General features: G+C 46.2%; 1 protein-coding gene across 9 annotated transcripts in view; it reads left to right on the top strand.

Annotated features, from left to right (window-relative positions):
* The window catches only part of LOC137312378 (microtubule-associated protein 4-like), a 365,287-nt gene that overhangs the window by 305,878 nt on the left and 38,208 nt on the right, over window positions 1-21,201 (top strand). For all 9 annotated transcript variants that reach the window (XM_067978952.1, XM_067978971.1, XM_067978985.1 and 6 more), the window contains 2 exons: window positions 1,081-1,175; window positions 2,168-2,374. In XM_067978952.1, coding sequence (XP_067835053.1) covers window positions 1,081-1,175; window positions 2,168-2,374 — 302 coding nt within the window. The remainder of the gene's footprint in view (window positions 1-1,080; window positions 1,176-2,167; window positions 2,375-21,201) is intronic.

The following is a 21,201-nucleotide window of genomic DNA, read 5'->3' on the forward strand; positions in this document are numbered from 1 at the left end:
TGAAGCAATAATTAAACGCTTTATAAATACTTGAAACCTGCTTGTTTGCTGATTGGAGTTTCATAGGAATTGGGAGAGGGAGTGAAGGGAAGAGCTAACACTTCAGTAGAAAATTAGATTTTTCTGCTCTCTCTCATGCTGCCTGGTCTCATTATTTATACATCATGACGCAGAGAAAAACCTAGCCTTTGAAATTCGATTCCCTCAAGAACACGGCAAACCTCATTATTTGGATGAAAAATATCAATACTCTAATTTGATGCACCCACCACTGCTCCACACAGCTCCCCTCACTCTACCAATGCGTTGTGTATGCTTTTTTGGGGGCTATTTTTCTAACATCATCTGAAGGTGCAGCCTCTTGTAGGCATTGCTGCAAAGGCCAGCATTTATTGCCCATCCCTAGTTGCCCTTGAGAAGGTGGTGGTGGGCCTTCTTGAACCACTGTAGTCCATGTGGTTAAGGTTCTCTTACAATGCAGATAGGGAGTTTCAGGATTTTGACCCAGCAACAGTGAAGGAGCAGTGATAGGTGCAGCACAGGAGGAGGCAATCCAGCCCATTGTGCCTCTGCCGGCTCTTTGAAAGAGCTATCCAATTAGTCCCAATCCCCTGCCCTTTCCCCATAGCCCTGTAAATTTTTTCCCTTCAAGTATTTATCCAATTCCCTTTTGAAAGTTATTATTGAATCTGCTTCCACCACTCTTTCAGGCAGTGCATTCCAGATCATTACAACTCGCTGTGTGTAAAAAAATGTTTCTTCATGCCACCTCTGGCTCTTTGTCCAAGTCAGGACGGTATGTGACTTGGAGGTGATGGTGTTCCCATGCACCTGCTGCTCTTATTTTTCTAAATAGTGGAGCTCGCAGGTTTGGGGGGTGCTGCCAAAGAAGCCTTGGTGAGTTGCTAGAGTGCATCCTATAGATAGTACACACTGCAGCCGAAGTACACATGGGGTGGATGTTTAGGCTAGTCTCCCTAAATTTTCTCAAATGAAGCGTTATGGATTTGCAGCAAGAGCTGAAACATTTGCCCTTTCAATTTCACTGATTGCATTGTGCTTTTTAAAAAATATTTACAGCCAAACTGGAGGAACCATCAGCAGAGGGCCTGACCGGAACGGAGAGTTCTGCAACCTCCAAAGAACACCCACTGAGCCCAGATACAAAGGGAAAGGTAGGCACACATCCCAGTTACAAAATCCTCTTTCCATGCTTTGCGTATTTGATTTGCACTGCCACATTTTTCTGTTAAATTTGTTCAGTCATCAATACAGTTTAAAGTCTGTGTTTTTGAGGCAAATAATTTTTGCTCTGTATGCTTTTGACTGTGTCCTTAGAAAAATGGCAAAATGCATCTTCAAGATTTTTTTTAAACTGTTGTCTGCCACTAGCTCCCATTTCCTTCGAAACATGCCAGAGACCCGGCCCAGTGTGTGTGTGTGCCTGGAAATTATCACATTTACTTCAGCTTACTGTCACATTTACTTCTGGAACAAGGCAATGTGATTAAGCTGGTGTGAGAAAGGCAGTGCTTTACTTATGTCAGTCTCCTGGGCTTATAAGAAAGGGCATTACCTGCAGGGTAAAGCTCCCTCTGTTCTACCCCCAACAATGTCCCGATACCTGGCCTCAGGAGATCCAGTTTCACCACTGACCTATTTTGTTTCCCTTTACCAACTGAGCTTGTGTCCTACAGAGATGCCAGTTTTGTATCAAATTCTCAATATTTTTGTGCCTCGGATTAGGGCCCAATGGGAACAGAATCTAGCTTGCCCCAAACTTGCTCCATGTTTATGATTCTTGTTAGCAAATATCCCAACAGTCTGGACTGGACTCTTCAGTCTAGGTGGCTCAGTGCCAGAGCACAGATTGTGCTGACAAAGTTATGAGAGGCGAGGTTTCTGTTAAGGAGATTCTTTCCTCTATCCTCTTTGACCCCTCCCTCCTGACCTGGCCTCTAATCCTTTATCACCTGGAAGAGGAGCTTCTTTATGACATTTGTCTTCAGTGGAATTAAAATTTGTCTCAGAACCACAGAGTTCATTTACTTAGTGTAAAATTATCATTGGCTTTTCTCTTTTTTTTATTCCGTTTGCTTCTTTTAATTTTATGTTTCCTTTGGCATTGTCGACTTTTGTTTTATTCCTTTTTGCTGATACGTAAAAGGCGGGCACACCGGCTACAAAGATCTCACCAACCAAAACTAAGCCACAACCGCCAGCCTCCCTTAAGCGACCTACAGCAGCTGCTCCAAGCCCCAATAAAAAACTCACCACGTCAACTTCAAATACGACAGCAGCTTCCACTTCTAAGCGACTTTCTTCTAGTCTGGTGCGGCCTCCATCTGCGACCACCAAAGACATGAAACCAAAGGTAAGGGTGGGGCGAGGGTCAGGTACTAATTTGTTTTCCTTTTCCTCAATAGATTTGATTTTTTAATTAGCCCCCTCCCTCCACAATGGCTTTGTTGGTAAATTTGCCATGTTCAATCCCTGGTCTATGCTAAGTTAGCTGACCTCAGCTGAGACAGCAATAGGGATTGCAATTGACTTCTGAGAAACATAGAAAATAGGAGCAGGAGTAGGCCATTCAGCCCTTCGAACCTGCTCCGCCATTCAGTATGATCATGGCTGATCCTCTATCTCAATACCATATTCCTGCTCTCTCCCCATACCCCTTGATGCCTTTTGTGTCTGGAAATCTATCTATCTCCTTAAATATGTTCAGTGACTTGGCCTTCACAGCCTTCTGTGGTAGAGAATTCCACAGGTTCATCACCATCTGAGTGAAGAAATTTCTCCTCATCTCAGTCCTAAATGTCCTACACCGTATCCTGACACTGTGACCCCTCGTTCTAGAACCACCGCCCCCAGCCAGGGGAAACATCCTCCCTGCATCCAGTCTGTCTAGCCCTGTCAGAAATTTATACGTTTCAATAGGATCGCCTCTCATTCTTCTAAACTCGAGTGAATACAGGCCTAGTCGACCCAATCTCTCCTCATATGACAGTCCTGCCTTCCCAGGAATCAGCCTGGTGAACCTTCGCTGCACTCCCTCTATGGCAAGTATATGCTTTCTTAGGTGAGGAGACCAAAACTGCACACAACACTCCAGGTGTGGTCTCACCAAGGCCATGTATAACTGTGTTAAGACATCCTTGCTCCTATACTCAAATCCTCTTGCAATGAAGGCCAAAATACCATTTGCCTTCCTAACTGCTTGCTGCACCTGCATGTTTGCATTCAGTGACTGGTGTACAAGGACACCCAGGTCCCTTTGTACATCAACATTTCCCAATCCATCACTATTCAAATAATACTCTGCCTTTCTGTTTTTCCTTCTGAAGTGGATAACTTCACATTTATCCACTGTATCTGCCATTTATTTGCCCAGTCACTCAACTTGTCTAAATTGCCTTGAAGCCTCTTTGCATCCTCCTCACAACTCACGATCCCACCTAGTTTTGTGTCGTCGGCAAACTTGGAAATATTACATTTGGTTCCCTCATCCAAATCATTGATATATATTGTGAATAGCTGGGGCCCAAGCACTGATCCCTGCGGTACCCCACTAGTCACCACCTGCCACCCCGAAAAAGACCCATTTATTCCTACTCTCTATTTCCTGCCTGTTAACCAATTTTCAATCCATGCCAGTATATTACGCCAATCTAATGTGCTTTAATTTTGCACACTAACCTCTTATGTGGGACTTATCAAAAGCCTTCTGAAAATCCAAGCTGGGGAACGAGGGAAATTGGCTAAGCTTGCCACTCCCGTTCACTGCCTGTTGACTCCTGCTGATTCTGTGGACGTCGATTGAAGGCAGGGTCAGCCTTGACAGTGACGTCCCCCAGTTGAATAGCCTGCCATCAGCTACTGAGGCTCTCGCATGAATAATAGGCACTTGGAATAAGTATTGGAGAGCGACTGGTGCCTGAGAAGCCATTCTCCAACAAGGAGCCAGATGCCCTCGAGAGGAGGAAAAGAAATTCGTGGAAAGGGAAGAAAAATCCAACTTCCTTCTTAATTGGGTTGATGCTTTGCCGTGTTGTTTAACAAAGTAATGGGATGTGCAAAGAATTTCTGATTATTGGTGTTGTATTTGGTGGGTGGGGCAGGAGAGAGAAAAAACAAAAAGCAGAGACCAAAAACCCATCATCTCCTCCTCACACATCCTGTTCCCTCCCTAGAGGGGAATCTAAGGGTTATTAGCCAGTGCTTATCATGTCCAATCACTATTGTCTGCCTAGCCCCATCTGTAGATGGCCAAATGGTGCAAGGGTGCCTAAAAATTGTGCAATTTAAAAATAGTCATAGTACATTGGGGTGACCAGCTTCTCTCACTTTCTGATTCTCATCCTGCCAAGTGGCAGGTAAAGCAACAATCTGATTCGTCCATCTAGCTCAATCTTTTGCAAGTGCTTGGCAAATGGTATGTTGGCTTTTATTGCAAGGGGGTTGGAGTACAAGAGTAAGGAAGTCTTGCTGCAATTGTACAAGGCTATGGTGAGGCCACACCTGGAGTACTGCCTACTCCTGCTGCTATTTTGTATGTTCTTATGTCTCCGTCTGCTTACCACCTATGTTTGTTTCACTCTGGCACAATCATCCTCCATGTTGGGCGAGGTCTCTACTCTTGCCTCCTGCCATTTGTCGTTGGAGGGTTGTAGGTGGAGTGCCGCCTTCATCTATCCTCAGCAGATATCTAATCCAACTTTGCCTCTGTTCCTCAGTTCTTATCATGCAGTTGCAGTTTCCAGTTGATAACTCTAATTCAACCAAAGGTTGTGACTAATTTAATCGGGCAGCCTTTGTCACAGACTCTAGACTCTGGATATTGGCTGCCATCAACCCTCAATTCTCAGCTGAATATGCTTCACGTTTTGCTGAAACATTTTCAAAGTAGTCTTCCTGCTATACGTGCTTGGATACCAGTTTTAGCATGATGAAGGAAATTTTCACCTTGCGAATTGTTGCCGTGATGTCCTCGTCGGCAGCTTCAAGATAACAAGTGCCTATTTTCGTTCTCGTCGTTTTCAAGCTTGATGGGAGTGTTATCTTGTGTTCAGTTAGTAGCACTCTCACCTCTGAGTCACAGGGTTGTGGGTTCAAATCCCACTTCAGGGTTTAAGCACAGAATCTAGGCCAACGCTCCAGTACAGCACCAGGGGATTTTGCACTGTCAGAGGTGTCATCTTTCCAATGAGAGTTCCCATCTGCCTGTTCAGATAAGCATTAACAGAATAGAATTTCCCAGTGTCCTGGTCAGTATTCTTCTCTCAACCAGTACCAAAAAAACAGATTAACTGGTCACTTATCGCATTACTGTTTATGGGATCTTGCTGTGTGAAAAATAGCTGTCACATTTGCCTACATAGGTCACTGTACTTTAAAGTAATGAATTGTGTGTAAAGTGCTCTCTGATGTTTGAGAGATGTGATAAGGTGATGTATAAATACAAGTCTTTTGCTTGCTTTCATCTCGACAGTGGCCCTTGATCTTAAGCACCTTGGTCCTGTTCTTTTGCTTTCCTTAAGGCCCACTCTCTTTGATCTGCAGTAGTTATCTGAAGTCCTGTTCTGCATATTAGTTCTGTGTGAGAAGACAGCTATATTGTCAATAAAGATTAGGGGTGTTCAAGCATCCCCTAGTGCAATACTGGAGTGTGGGCCAAGAATCGGGGTGCAATCTGGCCCATGAAGCTAAGACAGCTCAGTACTGTTCGCACTTTTATTTCTTATTCACTGGTTAGTCCTATTTGAATTTTGTGGGCCTTGAGGTTTGGCAAGGGCTGATTTTACTGCTGTTGCCTCTTTGGTGTATAAATCCTAAATCAGACCATCAAGATCTGTTTGTACCAATAAATTGAGATATGTGCAAATGAATGCGAACCTGGATTTAAACTTTCTAGGTGACCCCTGTTGCTCCATTGGACATATCTTAAGTGGCCCATGAAGAGATGAAGCTTGGCCTAGATAACTGGCAGACAACGAATGTCATCAGGCTGTTCAGCTTCTTGTGTATTGCAGCTGAGAGTGATCCAGTCCTTAACTGATACCTGGGCGTTATTTTTCTCAGCTTTCCTGTAGGCCCATGGTGGGCCGATTAGGAAAGATTTACAATTATGTAATGACTTTTGCCTCAGAAATGAATTAATTACATTGAATTGCATGGACTTGTTATGTAGGCAAACATGGCAGCCAATTTACATGAAGCAAGTTTGAGGGAGGAATATTGACCAGGGCACCACAAGAACTCCTTGCGATTCTTTGATTAGTGATATATGATCTTTAACATTCAGTTGAATCACACTTCCAAAAGTTCAGCAATGCACTGGAGTGTCACCTTAATTTAGCTGCTTAAGTCGTGGAGTGGGGAATTGAAACCCACAATGTTCTCACTCCAAAGCAGCTGTGCTTCCAATGGCGACAAGCTGGCACTGTACAGTATAAATCCAGGAGGGAAGCACATAGAGGTCAGTTTGGTGTCATTGACTCCCAACCTATGTATGATGTATACAAGTCTTTAATTCTACTGCCCAACTCTTGTTTTCTGCCGATACTAACAGGAGTTGAGGAGGAAATGTTTGTTTTATCTTTGTTCTGAATATAAGCACTGGGGATTCTCTCCAACTTGTTTCTTCTTTGATGTGTATTGAACTCACTCAATGTTTTTTTTTCCTCCTCTTTTGTTGCTGCGCTTTTTAAGAGCTTATCATCTGCTACAAAGAACTTTAAATAAGCTGATTGATATTCACTACCTCTTTGAAAGCCTCTGAATCTCCAGAGAGCAGCAGTTTGTGTTTTAGTGGCTTAGGTAATTAGACATAAACAAGCTACATCATGTGATGGATGGTGCTTTATTCCTGCCAGCTTCTCCCTTCAGCATCTGACTGTCACCAAAAGAATCGCAGGTTTCCATGTTTTAGATGAACATTAAATTGAATCTGTTGTTAGATCACAAGATAGCGTGGGATGAAGGTGGCCCTACAGTCCATCTCCTCCTCCTAGAATACCAACCCTGCTGTCTTCCAATTGCAGCATTTAGCCATTTCTTTAATGAGTTCAGTGTCCTCGACTCAACTGCAAACTTGCAGATACGATGACATGGCTCAGCGCATTTAGTGGTATACCCACAGAGTTGTTTGTTCTGGCAGAGAAATGATTCTGGGCCTTGGGCAATCACTGTCAACGAGGGAGATCCACACGGCAGCAATCAATGGCACTCAAGTAACATAAAAGAGCCTTTGACTTCGTTATCCAGTGATGGGTGCAGTGCTGTGATGGCAAAAAAAAGTTGTGAAATTACCATAACAAGATAGGTTCAGAAGGAGAGTGCCCTTCAGCCATCTGATCTTGCCTTTCAGCCCATTTGATCTCGCCCTTCTAGAATACCAACCTACAGCACCTAATTCTTAAATGAATCCAGTGTTCTGGCTTCAGCAGCTCTTCCTAGCAACCAATTCCAACTGTTGATCACCTCCATGTAAAGAAATACTTCCTGCCATCTGTCAGCTGTGGCTCATGGTAGCACTCTCGCCTCTCGCCACTCAGTTGTAAAATCTCGCTTAAAAAAAAGTCATAATAAGAATGAAACCGGACGGACCACCCGGCATCGAACCACTAGGCACCAGACACGACAACGGCAAACCAAGCCCAGTCGACCCTGCAAAGTTCTCCTCACTAACATCTGGGGACTTGTGCCAAAATTGGGAGAGTTGTCCCACAGACTAGTCAAGCAACAGCCTGACATAGCCATATTCACAGAATCATACCTTTCAGCCAATGTCCCAGACTCTTCCATCACCATCCCTGGGTATGTCCTGTCCCACCGGCAGGACAGACCCACCAGAGGTGGCGGTACAGTGATATACAGTCAGGAGGGAGTGGCCCTGGGAGTCCTCAACATTGACTCTGGACCCCATGAAATCTCATGGCATCAGGTCAAACATGGGCAAGGAAACCTCCTGCTGATTACCACCTACCACCCTCCCTCGGCTGATGAATCAGCCCTCCTCCATGTTGAGCACCACTTGGAGGAAGCACTGAGGGTAGCAAGGGCACAAAATGTACTCTGAGTGGGGGACTTCAATGTCCATCACCAAGAGTGGCTCGGTAGCACCACAACTTGGTTTCATTGGTCAGAACTTGGTTTCATTGGTCAGAACATTGAATACAGGAGTTGGGATGTCTTGTTGAAGTTGTACAAGACATCAGTAAGGCCACACTTGGAATACTGTGTACAGTTCTGGTCACCCTACTATAGAAAGGATATTATTAAACTAGAAAGAGTGCAGAAAAGATTTACTAGGATGCTACCGGGACTTGATGGTTTGACTTACAGGGAGAGGTTAGATAGACTAGGACTTTTTTCCCTGGAGAGGAGGAGGTTAAGGGGTGATCTTATAGAAGTCTATAAAATAATGAGGTGCATAGATAAGGTAGATAGTCAAAATCTTTTCCCAAAGGTAGGGGAGTCTATAACGAGGGGACATAGATTTAAGGTGAGAGGGGAGAGATACAAAAGGGTCCAGAGGGGCAATTTTTTCACTCAAAGGGTGGTGAGTGTCTGGAACGAGCTGCCGGAGGCAGTAGTAGGGGCGGGTACAATTGTGTCTTTTAAAAAGCATTTGGACAGTTACATGGGTAAGATGGGTATAGAGGGATATGGGCCAAGTGCAGGCAATTAGGACTAGCTTAGTGATATAAACTGGGCGACATGGACATGTTGGGCCGAAGGGCCTGTTTCCATGTTGTAAACTTCTATGATTCTATGATTCTATAACTGACCGAGCTGGCCGAGTCCTGAAGGACATAGCGGCCAGACTGGGCCTGCGGCAGGTGGTGAATGAACCAACTCGAGGGAAAAACTTACTTGACCTCGTCCTCACCATTCTACCTGTCGCAAATGCATCTGTCCATGACTGTATTGGTAGGAGTGACCACCACACAGTCCTCGTGGAGATGAAGTCCCGTCTTCGCACTGAGGACACCATCCTGCAAAACTGGGCATCCATGAGGCACTGTGGGCCATCAGCAGCAGCAGAATTGTATTCCAGCACAATCTGTAACCTCATGGCCTGACATATTCCTGACTCTACCATTACCAACAAACCAGGGGATCAACCCTGGCTCAATGAGGAGTGTAGGAGAGCATGCCAGGAGCAGCACCAGGCGTACCTAAAAATGAGGTGCTAACCTAGTGAAACTACAACTCAGGACTACATGCACAGCAGAAGCAACATGCTATAGACAGAGCTAAGCGATTCCACAACCAACGGATCAAATCAAAACTCTGCAGTCCTACCACATCCAGTCGTGAATGGTGGTGGACAATTAAACAACTAACTGGAGGAGGAGGCTCTGCAAACATCCCCATCCTCAATGACGGCGGAGTCCAGCACGTGAGTGCAAAAGACAAGGCTGAAGCGTTTGCAACCATCTTCAGCCAGAAGTGCCGAGTGGATGATCCATGTCTGCCTCCTCCCAATATCCCCACCATCACAGAAGCCAGTCTTCAGCCAATTCGATTCACTCCACATGATATCAAGAAACGGCTGAGTGCACTGGATACAGCAAAGGCTATGGGCCCCGACAACATCCCAGCTGTAGTGCTGAAGGCTTGTGTTCCAGAACTAGCTGCCCCTCTAGCCAAGCTGTTCCAGTACAGCTACACCACTGGCATCTATCCGACAATGTGGAAAATTGCCCAGGTATGTCCTGTCCACAAAAAGCAGGACAAATCCAATCTGGCCAATCACCGCCCCATCAGTCTACTCTCAATCATCAGCAAAGTGATGGAAGGTGTCGTCGACAGTGCTATCAAGCGGCACTTACTCACCGATAACCTGCTCACCAATGCTCAGTTTGGGTTCCGCCAGGACCTCTTGGCTCCAGACCTCATTGCAGCCTTGATCCAAACATGGACAAAAGAGCTGAATTCCAGAGGTGAGGTGAGAGTGACTGCCCTTGACATTAAGGCAGCATTTGACCGAGTGTGGCACCAAGGAGCCCTAGTAAAATTGAAGTTAATGGGAATCAGGGGGAAAACTCTCCATTGGCTGGAGTCATACCTCGCACAAAGGAAGATGCTAGTAGTTGTTGGAGGCCAATCATCTCAGCCCCAGGACATTGCTGCAGGAGTTCCTCAGGGCATTGTCCTTGGCCCAACCATCTTCAGCTGCTTCATCAATGACCTTCCCTCCATCATAAGGTCAGAAATGGGGATGTTCGCTCATGATTGCACAGTGTTCAGTTCTATTTGCAACCCCTCAAATAATGAAGCATTCCGAGCCCAGATGCAGCAAGACCTGGACAACATCCAGGCTTGGGCTCATAAGTGGCAAGTAACATTCGCGCCAGATAGGTGCCAGGCAATGACCATCGCCAACAAGAGAGAGTCTAACCACCTCCCCATGACATTCAATGGCATTACCATCGCCGAATCCCCCACCATCAACATCCTGGGGGTCACCATTGACCAGAAACTTAACTGGACCAGCCATATGAATACTGTGGCTACAAGAGCAGGTCAGAGGCTGGGTATTCTGCGGCGAGTGACTCACCTCCTGACTCCCCAAAACCTTTCCACCATCTACAAGGCACAAGTCAGGAGTGTGATGGAATACTCTCCACTTGCCTGGATGAGTGCAGCTCCAACAACACTCAAGCTCGACACCATCCACGACAAAGCAGCCCGCTTGATTGGCACCCCATCCACCACCCTAAACATTCACTCCCTTCACCACCGACGCACTGTGGCTGCAGTGTGTACCATTCACAGGATGCACTGCAGCTACTCGCCAAGGCTTCTTCGACAGCTCCTCCCAAACCCGCGACCTCTCCCACCTAGAAGGACAAGAGCAGCAGGTACATGGGAACAACACCACCTGCACATTTCCCTCCAAGTCACACACCATCCCGACTTGGAAATATATCACCGTTCCTTCATCATCGCTGGGTCAAAATCCTGGAACTCCCTTCCTAACAGCACTGTGGGAGAACCGTCACCACACGGACTGCAGCAGTTCAAGGCGGCGGCTCACCACCACCTTCTGAAGGGCAATTAGGGATGTGCAATAAATGCTGGCCTCGCCAGCGATGCCCACATCCCATTAACGAATAAAAAAAAATGTCCTGCTGTGGTAAAAGGCGCTATATGAATGTAAGATTTTTTTTCTTTTAATAATTTGTTCTTCACCATCCTAACCTGTGCCCTCTTGTCCTGCGGCTCTGGATAATCATTATGTTTACTTTGTTCTGTTAAATACATTAAAATTCTCTAAGGACCCATCTGAGACACCTCTTTTCAAGGCTGAAGTTTATCTAGTCACGCCGTGTAGCGCTCCCTTAGCCACCAGGGATCAGCTTTGCAGTCCACCACATTTCCACTACTGTCTGGATGGCCCCCATAAATTGCTGTGGATTTGAACTCCACTGATCTGACAGTATACCCCAGCATTATATTTACTTTGTTTATTGTTTACCTTATATTGTTTAGACACGAGCATGGTGTCAATTAAACACCCTGAGGTCTCTCTTTTTCAACTTCTCCCTTAGTAAGTTCTGCTTTACCTTTGGAGTACCTCAGTCTCCTATTTTAATTTCCAATATGCAGCACCTTGCTCTTCCCTGTATTGAACTTCATTTGCCACTGATTGATTAAGAAAGGGAAGTTAGATTATGAAAAGAAATTAGCAAAAAATATAAAAACAGATAGCAAGAGTTTCTATAGTTATATAAAAAGAAAAAGGGTGGCTAAGGCAAACATAGGTCCCTTAGAGGATGAGACCGGGAAATTAATGGTGGGAAACATGGAGATGGCAAAAATGCTGAACAAATATTTTGTTTCAGTCTTTACAGTAGAGGACACTAAGAATATCCCAACACTGGACAAACAGGGGACTCTCGGGGGGGAGGAGCTAAATACGATTAAAATCACTCAGGAGATGGTACTCAGTAAAATAATGGGACTCAAGGCGGATAAATCCCCTGGACCTGATGGCTTCCATCCTAGGGTCTTGAGGGAAGTGGCAGTAGGGATTGTGGATGCTTTGGTGATAGTTTTCCAAAATTCCCTGGACTCAGGAGAGGTCCCGGCAGATTGGAAAACTGCTAATGTAACACCCTTATTTAAAAAGGGTAGTAGGCAGAAGGCTGGAAATTATAGGCCAGTTAGCTTAACATCTGTGGTGGGTAAAATTTTGGAGTCTATTATTAAGGAGACAGTAACGGAACATTTAGATAAGCATAATTTAATAGGACAAAGTCAGCATGGCTTTATGAAGGGGAAGTCATGTCTGACAAATTTGCTTGAGTTCTTCGAGGATATAACGTATAGGGTGGATAAAGGGGAACCAGTGGACATAGTGTATTTAGACTTCCAGAAGGCATTCGACAAGGTGCCACATAAAAGATTATTACTTAAGATAAAAAATCACGGGATTGGGGGTAATATTCTGGCATGGGTGGAGGATTGGTTATCGAACAGGAAGCAGAGAGTTGGGATAAATGGTTCATTTTCGGACTGGCAACCAGTAACCAGTGGTGTTCCACAGGGGTCGGTGCTGGGTCCCCAACTCTTTACAATCTATATTAACGATTTGGAGGAGGGGACCGAGTGCAACATATCAAAATTTGCAGATGATACAAAGATGGGAGGGAAAGTAGAGAGTGAGGAGGACATAAAAAACCTGCAAGGGGATATAGACAGGCTGGGTGAGTGGGCGGAGATTTGGCAGATGCAATATAATATTGGAAAATGTGAGGTTATGCACTTTGGCAGGAAAAATCAGAGAGCAAGTTATTTTCTTAATGGCGAGAGACTGGAAAGTACTGCAGTACAAAGGGATCTGGGGGTCCGTGTGCAAGAAAATCAAAAAGTTGGTATGCAGGTGCAGCAGGTGATCAAGAAAGCCAACGGAATGTTGGCTTTTATTGCTAGGGGGATAGAATATAAAAACAAGGAGGTATTGCTGCAGTTATATAAGGTATTGGTGAGACCGCACCTGGAATACTGCATACAGTTTTGGTCTCCATACTTAAGAAAAGACATACTTGCTCTCGAGGCAGTACAAAGAAGGTTCACTCGGTTAATCCCGGGGATGAGGGGGCGGACATATGAGGAGAGGTTGAGTAGATTGGGACTCTACTCATTGGAGTTCAGAAGAATGAGAGGCGATCTTATTGAAACATATAAGATTGTGAAGGGTCTTGATCGGGTGGATGCAGTAAGGATGTTCCCAAAGATGGGTGAAACTAGAACTAGGGGGCATAATCTTAGAATAAGGGGCTGCTCTTTCAAAACTGAGATGAGGAGAAACTTCTTCACTCAGAGGGTGGTAGGTCTGTGGAATTTGCTGCCCCAGGAAGCTGTGGAAGCTACATCATTAGATAAATTTAAAACAGAAATAGACAGTTTCCTAGAAGTAAAGGGAATTAGGGGTTATGGGGAGCGGGCAGGAAATTGGACATGAAGCTGAGTTCGGATCGGTCAATGCCCTGTGGGTGGCGGAGAGGGCCCAGGGGCTATGTGGCCGGGTCCTGCTCCGACTTCTTGTGTTCTTTAGATTTGTGGTTGGGATCAGATCAGCCATGATCTTATTGAATGGCGGAGCAGGCTCAAGGGGCCGATTGGCCTACTCCTGCTCCAATTTCTTATGTTCTTATGTTGTCATGTTCTCTTTGTGAGCTCTTGGCTGCCTCCTCTGAGTTTCCCATTCCTCGCCCTGCAAGTTCCGCTCCTTCTAAAGTCCTGCTCCCTGTCACTTATTATTTTCATACATGAACTCTTCCATTTCATTGAATTGCATTTAAGTGTCAGCCTTGGCTCAGTGGTAGCACTCGCATCTCTGAGTCAGAGGGCTCGATTTTAGGGTCGGGTTACCTGCGGGTTTCCAGCGGGGGGGCCCCGAAAATCCCGATCTCCGATCACGTGACTGGATTCGGACGAAATCCCGGCCACTTCCGGGTACCGCGCTGACGTGCGGGGCTGCGCGCGCAAGCCCCGCTGGTGGGAATCCCGCAGGCAATTAAAGCCAGCGGGGTTCCGCTTGAGAGCACTTAACTTGCTCGTTGTGGTCAGCTAATGAGCTGAAGCAGCTGTCAAAAGAGGAAGTGTGGGATTTTACGTTCAAAGCAGTCAGTTTCCCACACTGGGGGAAACAGGACCCTTCAAACCAGGCGTGTTGCAGCCAGCAGCCTGTGGCAGGTGCCAAGGTGCACTCCACGGGGGAGAGCCCTCACCCACGCAGGAGGCCACCGCGTCACATAGGGCAACCCCTGCCCCCCACCACCCCCCGGCCAAGCCAGAGGACAGACCGACACGAAACCGCAGCCCCAGTCCGAGGAACCACACACCTACCCTGCACAACCCCTCAGACCAACACCTGCCAGTTGGGTGGTGTGTGGACACCCTCGGAGGACGAAGAGCATGACCACCACCAGCAGCCTCGCAGTCCACGCCGTCCGCCGCAGAGACGTGGATCCCCCCAACACGGTGTGGTTGCACGCCCACCTGCACAGCAGGAGGGAGGGCTACCGCAGAGAGAGACGCGTCGCAGAGGGCACTACCCTCGCCACAGGGTCCACAGACCGAGGCGCAGCTCCCCGGACCTCTCCGAGCAGCAGTGCACAGGGAGGCGCAGATTCGCTCGACATGTAGTCGTGGAGATCTGCAGCCTCTTTCATGCCGAGCTGCTCCTGGCTGGCCCCAGCACCAACTGCTTACCTGTCGCTGGCAAAGTCACCACTGTCCTCCACACCTTCTCCTCCGCATCCTTCCAGGGTGCAGCCGGCAACACCGCCGATGTCTCTCAGTTGTCTGCGCGGACGAGCCCTGCAAATACACCTGCACCTACTCTGCAGTAACACGATGGGTGGCATCAGTGGTGGGTCCTCATAGTGATACCCAGGAGCGGGCATTATTGGACACAATGGACAGGATTCGCGGAGACATGGCAGTGGTGGTGTCAATATAATGTGTGCTGTTTGTGGCTCTGAAATTCAATATGGGTAACACCCATGACAAACCCTCAGACACCCTTGTGCACCCCCTTCATGCTGACGAGACGTTTGCCTTACCCTGCCTACTGCACATATGTGATGCATGCCCTGTGGCTGCAGCACAGGTGGTGGCAGGTTGAGTGAGGCTGGCCGTGAGGGAGATGCACGAGAGGGTGAGTATGGGATGGAGCCATGAGATTGTATGAGGATTGGGTCGCGTGTTAGTGGCAGGATGAGTACTGGCGAGGTGAGTAGGTGGAGGTAAGATGAGGATGGGGTGTGAGTGGGCATGAAGGGTGATGTGACAGAATAGTGTTGGCGGTGCCGAAGGAGATTTGGGGTGGGGGCAGTGTTGTGGCAGACGGAGTGTAGGGGAAAGACTTCGTGTTCTCACTGTGGCTGACCTACTGCGGTCATTGCAGCACCTCCTGCACTGTATGCAGGTGGGCGATATGTTGGTGGCGCAGGTCACCCCCTCTGCCACCTCGAGCCAGGCCTTCTTGGTGGCAGAGGCAGGCCGCTTCCTCCCGCCCGCCGGGGGGAAGATCTGTGTCCTCCCCCTCCTCCTCACCCCATCTGATGATACCTGGGGTGAGGCATCATTAAACTGGGAGCAGCCTTCCCCCTGGGCTGCTCCATGCTGCAATTTGTCCCATTGGTTGCAGCATCTGTCAGTGGAGGACTGCCCCTTTAACTAGAGAGCCTCCAGCTGACAGATCGTACTGCGCATGCGCAGCCCGCCCGACGCGCAGGCCAGCGCCGTGGACCCCGGAGGAGCAGGTAATTGGATCCTATTAGTGGATTGCCTGCTACGATCGCGTGGGCAACCCACTAATTTCGCCGTTCGCGTTTTCGACGCTCCCGGAGGACCACCCGCTGGGAACCCGCAGGCCTGCTAAATTCGAGCCCAGAAGGTCATGGGTTCAAGTTTCACTCCAAAGACTTGAGCACATAATTCAGGCTTACGCTTTAGTGCAGCAATGGAGTGCTGCATTGTCAAGAGGTGCTGTCTTTCAGATGAGACATTAAACTGAGGCCCCATCTGCCTTCTTCAGTGGATATAAAAGATTCCATGGCACTATTCAAAGAACAGCAGAGGAGTTCTGATGTCCTGGCCAATATTTATCTTTCAACCAACACCACTAAAACTGATTAATTAGTCATTCATTTTGTAGCTGTTGTAGGGAAATTGGCTACTGTGTTTGCCTACATTACATAAGTGACTGCACTTCAAAACTATTTAATTGTGAAACATTTTGGAACGTTCTGAGGATGTGAAAGGTACTATATAAATGAAACTTCGTTCTTTCATTTGTTTTTGATGATTACGGTTGGGCTAATGGGTCTTTATTTGCCAGGTATTGCTCTGTCACCTTTCTTGAATATGATTTGAAGTCATAATGATTTATAATCCTGAGTGTGTTTTGAGATTTTTTGGGGAGGGGAGCATGGGAAGCAAAGAGCAGACCAAAGCTGCCAAATATCACGTTTCTCTCACCTTTCACACAAAGAAGTGTCCCATGAGGTTTACAGAGAGTTAAGAAAACCAAGAGAGAGGAGCTTACAGTGCATAAGGAGGCCATTTGGCCAACTATCTCTTTGCTAAAGCAATCCAAAACTAAACCCACTGCACTGCTCCCTCCCCATTGCCCTGTATCATCATCTGCTTCAATTGTTCACTCTTCCCTTTGAAGATGCAATGATCTCTGCATCAACCATTCCTATGGCAAAATATTACGTGCTCTAACAACTCTGAAGAAATAAAATTTCATCAAGCTTTTCTCTGATTTTTAAACTGATCATCACTGACTACCCAACCAGAGGAAATAGCTGTTCCGTATTCACTCTATTAAAACCATTCATAATTTTAAAAATCTCAATTAAACCTTCTCTGCTTCAGAGGAAATAGTCCTAGTACCTCACATCTCTCCCCACAACTATAGGTTCTTATCCTTGGAATCATCTTGAATTACTTCTTTAAAAAAATTGTTCTTGTGATGTGACCGGTTCTGGCATGGCCACATTTATTGCCGATCCCTAAATGCCCTGGAAAGGTAGTGGTGGACCTTCTCCTTGAAACACTGCAGTCCATGTGATGGTGCTCCCGTGATGGTGTTAGGGAATTCCAGGATTTTAACCCAGCAACAATGAAGGAATGGCAAGTCAGGATGATGTGTGACTTGGATGGCAACTTGCAATGTTCCCTTAATGTTGCTGCCCTCGGTAGCAGAGGTCATGGGACAGGGAGGTGCCATACTCAGTCGAATGCTGCCTTGATGTCGAGGCTACCTGCTCTCACTTCTCCACTGGCATTCAGCTCTTGTGTCCATGTTTGGATCAAGGCTGTGACGGGTCAGAAGCCGAGTGGTTCTGGCGGAACTTGAACTGAGCGTTAGTGAATACTTTATTGGTGTGTAGGTATTGTTTGATGGCACTAATGATTGCTGATAATTGGGAGGCAGCTGATAGAACCGTGATTATTCACGTTAGATTTGTTCTGCTATCCCTTCTACACACCCCATTGAACCAGAGTTGGTTTCCCAGCTTGATAAATGTGTCCTCACTGTGAAGAGGAGGCTTGGTCTTCACTCCTACCAATGCTATTGTGGACAGATTGAGAAAAAGGGAGAAACGTTGGAGGTGGAAGAAAGCACAGAGAGTTTTGAAGAGGAGCAAAGTGGAACAAGGTGGAAAGGTTTAGGAAATGTATTCCAGAGTGTAGGCGGTTTGTGGCTGAAGGCTCTTCCACTGATGGTGGAGCACAGGGAGAGGGTACACATTTTGCCAGATGCGGAGGATGTATGCCAAGATCCAGAGTTGAAGAAGGTAGGGAGGAACGAGACCATGGAGAGAGTTGAAGACTAGGATTAAGAGTTGATGTGTTGGGAGGTGGGGAGTTAAGAGGCCAATGAGGGCTGGAGTGATGAAGAGTGTTGGGCTTAGTACAAGAAAGCAACAGAGTTATGGACAGGTTAGAAGTCATGTAAGGTAGAGCTTGGAATGCTGGCAAGAACAGCATTGCAGAAATCAAGCCTGGAGGAGACAGACAAAAATAGAAAGCCCTTTAGTCCGTAGAGAATTAATGCATCTGTAGAGGTAATGCGCTTGACTGACTGATGTTTATATTTGAATACAGCTAGAGAGCTTCTCTATGAAATGGCAGCTGTGATTTCCTAGCTTATCTTTAGATAAAGTTTTAACATCTGTTTTGTTCACTACATTTGAAAACAAATTATCAGTTTTGTACATCATCTTTGGAAGAAGTGTATCTGATGGACCCAATGATCCGTGATGTCTAGACTAGAAGCTGGTGATGGAGTTAGGGCCGGTTAATTTCATCAGCAAAATATTGATTGAGGGGAGGGGAGGAGATTGGCAAGTTTGGAGTATGAGGAGTTCTGAGGAGTTCTTCCACAATCCATCAGAGGGACAAAAACTCTGGGGCCAATTCTATGATCCTGCACTCCCAATGGGGGGCCCAAGCTCGCAGGGAGCTTAATGCAAGAAATGGCAAACTCATGACATCTGATTTCCCATAATATATTGCCTGCGGGCAAGGCTGAGAGCACAGAATCGGCCCTTTTATTCGTAATCTGTTCAGACAAGTAAGTGATTTCATAATTTTAAAGACATATATTTTTCTGTTTACTCGTGCTGTGGAGGTGATTTGCAAGTTTGCATGTTAAACTGCCTTTCCCTCCAACATCTTGAAGCAAGAATATATAAATTGCCACATTATCGAATTGCTTGAAATTGGATTTAGTAGGATCTATGCATGTAGCTTATCAGGATGCAGCAGTTTTTCCTCCAGTTTCTTTTGCCTTCTCTGCCTCAAGGTACCGACTCATGTTTTGCCTTAATTCCACGGGCCCCATCCACTCATCCGTACAAGTCTTGCAGCCAAAGCCCCGGGGGTTGCTGCATAGTGATCAGAAACAAGAACCCAGCCTGGTCGTTCCTCTTCCAGCAGCACAGAAGTCAGTAGTAGTGAAGGCTGTGATTAGCAAACTCAGAACAGGAATTAAACCTGTACCTTTGTAGCTTGTGTAGTTCAGCAGCAGACCAGCTGGCTCAGTTGGTAGCACTGTCGCCTTTGAATCAGAAGGTTCTAGGTTCAAGTCCCATTCTCTGACCTGAGCACGTAATCGAGGCTGACACTTCATTGTAGTGCTGAGGGATATGCTGCATTGTCTGAGTTGCTATCCTTCGATGCAGTGTTAAACCAAGGTCCTGTTTGCCTGTTCCTAGGGTTCAAGTGGATGTTAAAGATCCTATTGCAATATTCGAAAAAGAGCAGGAAGTTTCCCATTGTCCGAGCCAACATTCATCCCTCAACCAACACCACCAAAAAAAACCTTTAACTTGTCGTTCATAGAATCATAGAAAAGTTACAGCACGGAAGGAGGCCATTTGGCCCATCGAGTCTGTGCCGGCTCTCTGCAAGAGCAATCCAGCTAGTCCCACTCCCCCACCCTATCCCTGCAGCCGTGCAAATATTTTCCTTTCAAATACTTACCCAGTTCCCTTTTGAAAGCCACAATTGAATCTGCTTCCACCACCCGCCCTGGCAGTGCATTCCAGAACCTAACCACTTGCTGCAAAAAAACATTTTTCCTCATGTCACCTTTGGTTCTTTTGCCAGTCACCTTAAATCTATGTCCTCTGGTTCTTGATCCTTCCGCCAATGGTAACAGTTTCTCTTTATCTATTCCGTCTAGACCCTTCATAATTTTAAATACCTCTATCAAATCTCCTCTCAACCGTCTCTGTTCCAAGGAGAACAACCCCAGCTTCTCCAGTCTATCCATGTAACTAAAGTCCCTCATCCCTGGAATCATTCTAGTAAATCTTTTCTTCATCCTCTCTAAGGCCTTCACATCTTTCCTAAAGTGCAGTGCCCAAAACTGGACACAATACTCCAGTTGTGGTCGAACCAGTGTTTTATGAAGGTTCATCATGATTTCCTTGCTTTTGTACTCTTGGCCTCTATTTATAAAGCTCAGGATCCCTTATGCTTTTTTAACCGTTTTCTCATCCTGCCCTGCCGCTTTCAACGATTTGTGCACATATACCCCCAGATCTCTCTGTTCCTGTACCCCTTTTAGAATTGTGCCCTCTACTTCATATTGCCTCTCCTCGTTTTTCCTACCAATATGTATCACTTTGCATTTTTCTGTGTTAAATTTCATCTGCCACACGTCCGCCCATTCCACCAACCTGTCTATATCCTCTTGAAGTCTATCACTGTCCTCCTCACTGTTCACTACACTTCCAAGTTTTGTGTCATCTGCCAATTTTGAAATTGTTCCCTGTACACCCAAGTCCAAATCATTAATATATATCAAGAAAAGCAGTGGTCCTAATACCGACCCCTGGGGAACACCACTGTACACCTCTCTCCAATCCGAAAAACAACCGTTCACCACTACTCTCTGCTTCCTGTTACTTATCCAATTTTGTATCCATGCTGCTACTGCCCCCTTTGTTCCATGGGCTTCAATCTTGATGACAAGCCTATTATGCGGCACTTTATCAAACGCCTTTTGAAAGTCCATATGCACCACATCAACCGCATTGCCCTTATCGACCCTCTCTGTCACCTCATCAAAAAACTCCATCAGGTTAGTTAAACACTATTTGCCTTTAACAAATCCGTGCTGGTTTTCCCTAATCAATCCACAATTGTCCAAGTGACTGCTAATTCTGTCCCGGATTATCGTTTCTAAAAGTTACCCACCACTGAGATTAAACTGACTGGCCTGTAGTTGCTGGGTTTATCCTTACACCCTTTTTTGAACACGCGTGTAACATTTGCAATTCTGCAATCCTCTGGCACCACCCCCACATCTAAGGATGTTTGGAAGATTATGGCGAGTACCGCCGCATTTTCCACCCTAACATCCCTCAGCAACCTAGGATGCATCTCATCCGGACTGGGTGACTTATCTACTTTAAAATAAAATTGCTGGACTATAACTTGGTGTTGTAAAATTGGTTACTTTAAGTACAGCTAGCCTTTGTAGTACCTCCTCTTTATCAATTATTAGCCCATCCAGTATCTCAACTACATCTTCCTTTACTGAGACTTTGGCAGCATCTTCTTCCTTGGTAAAGACAGATGTAAAGTACTAATTTAGAACCTCTGCCTCCATGTGTGGATCTCCTTTTTGGTCCCTGATCGGTCCCACCCCATCTC

The sequence above is a fragment of the Heptranchias perlo genome, chromosome 3, assembly GCF_035084215.1.
Source record: "Heptranchias perlo isolate sHepPer1 chromosome 3, sHepPer1.hap1, whole genome shotgun sequence".
Classification (NCBI taxonomy): domain Eukaryota; kingdom Metazoa; phylum Chordata; class Chondrichthyes; order Hexanchiformes; family Hexanchidae; genus Heptranchias; species Heptranchias perlo.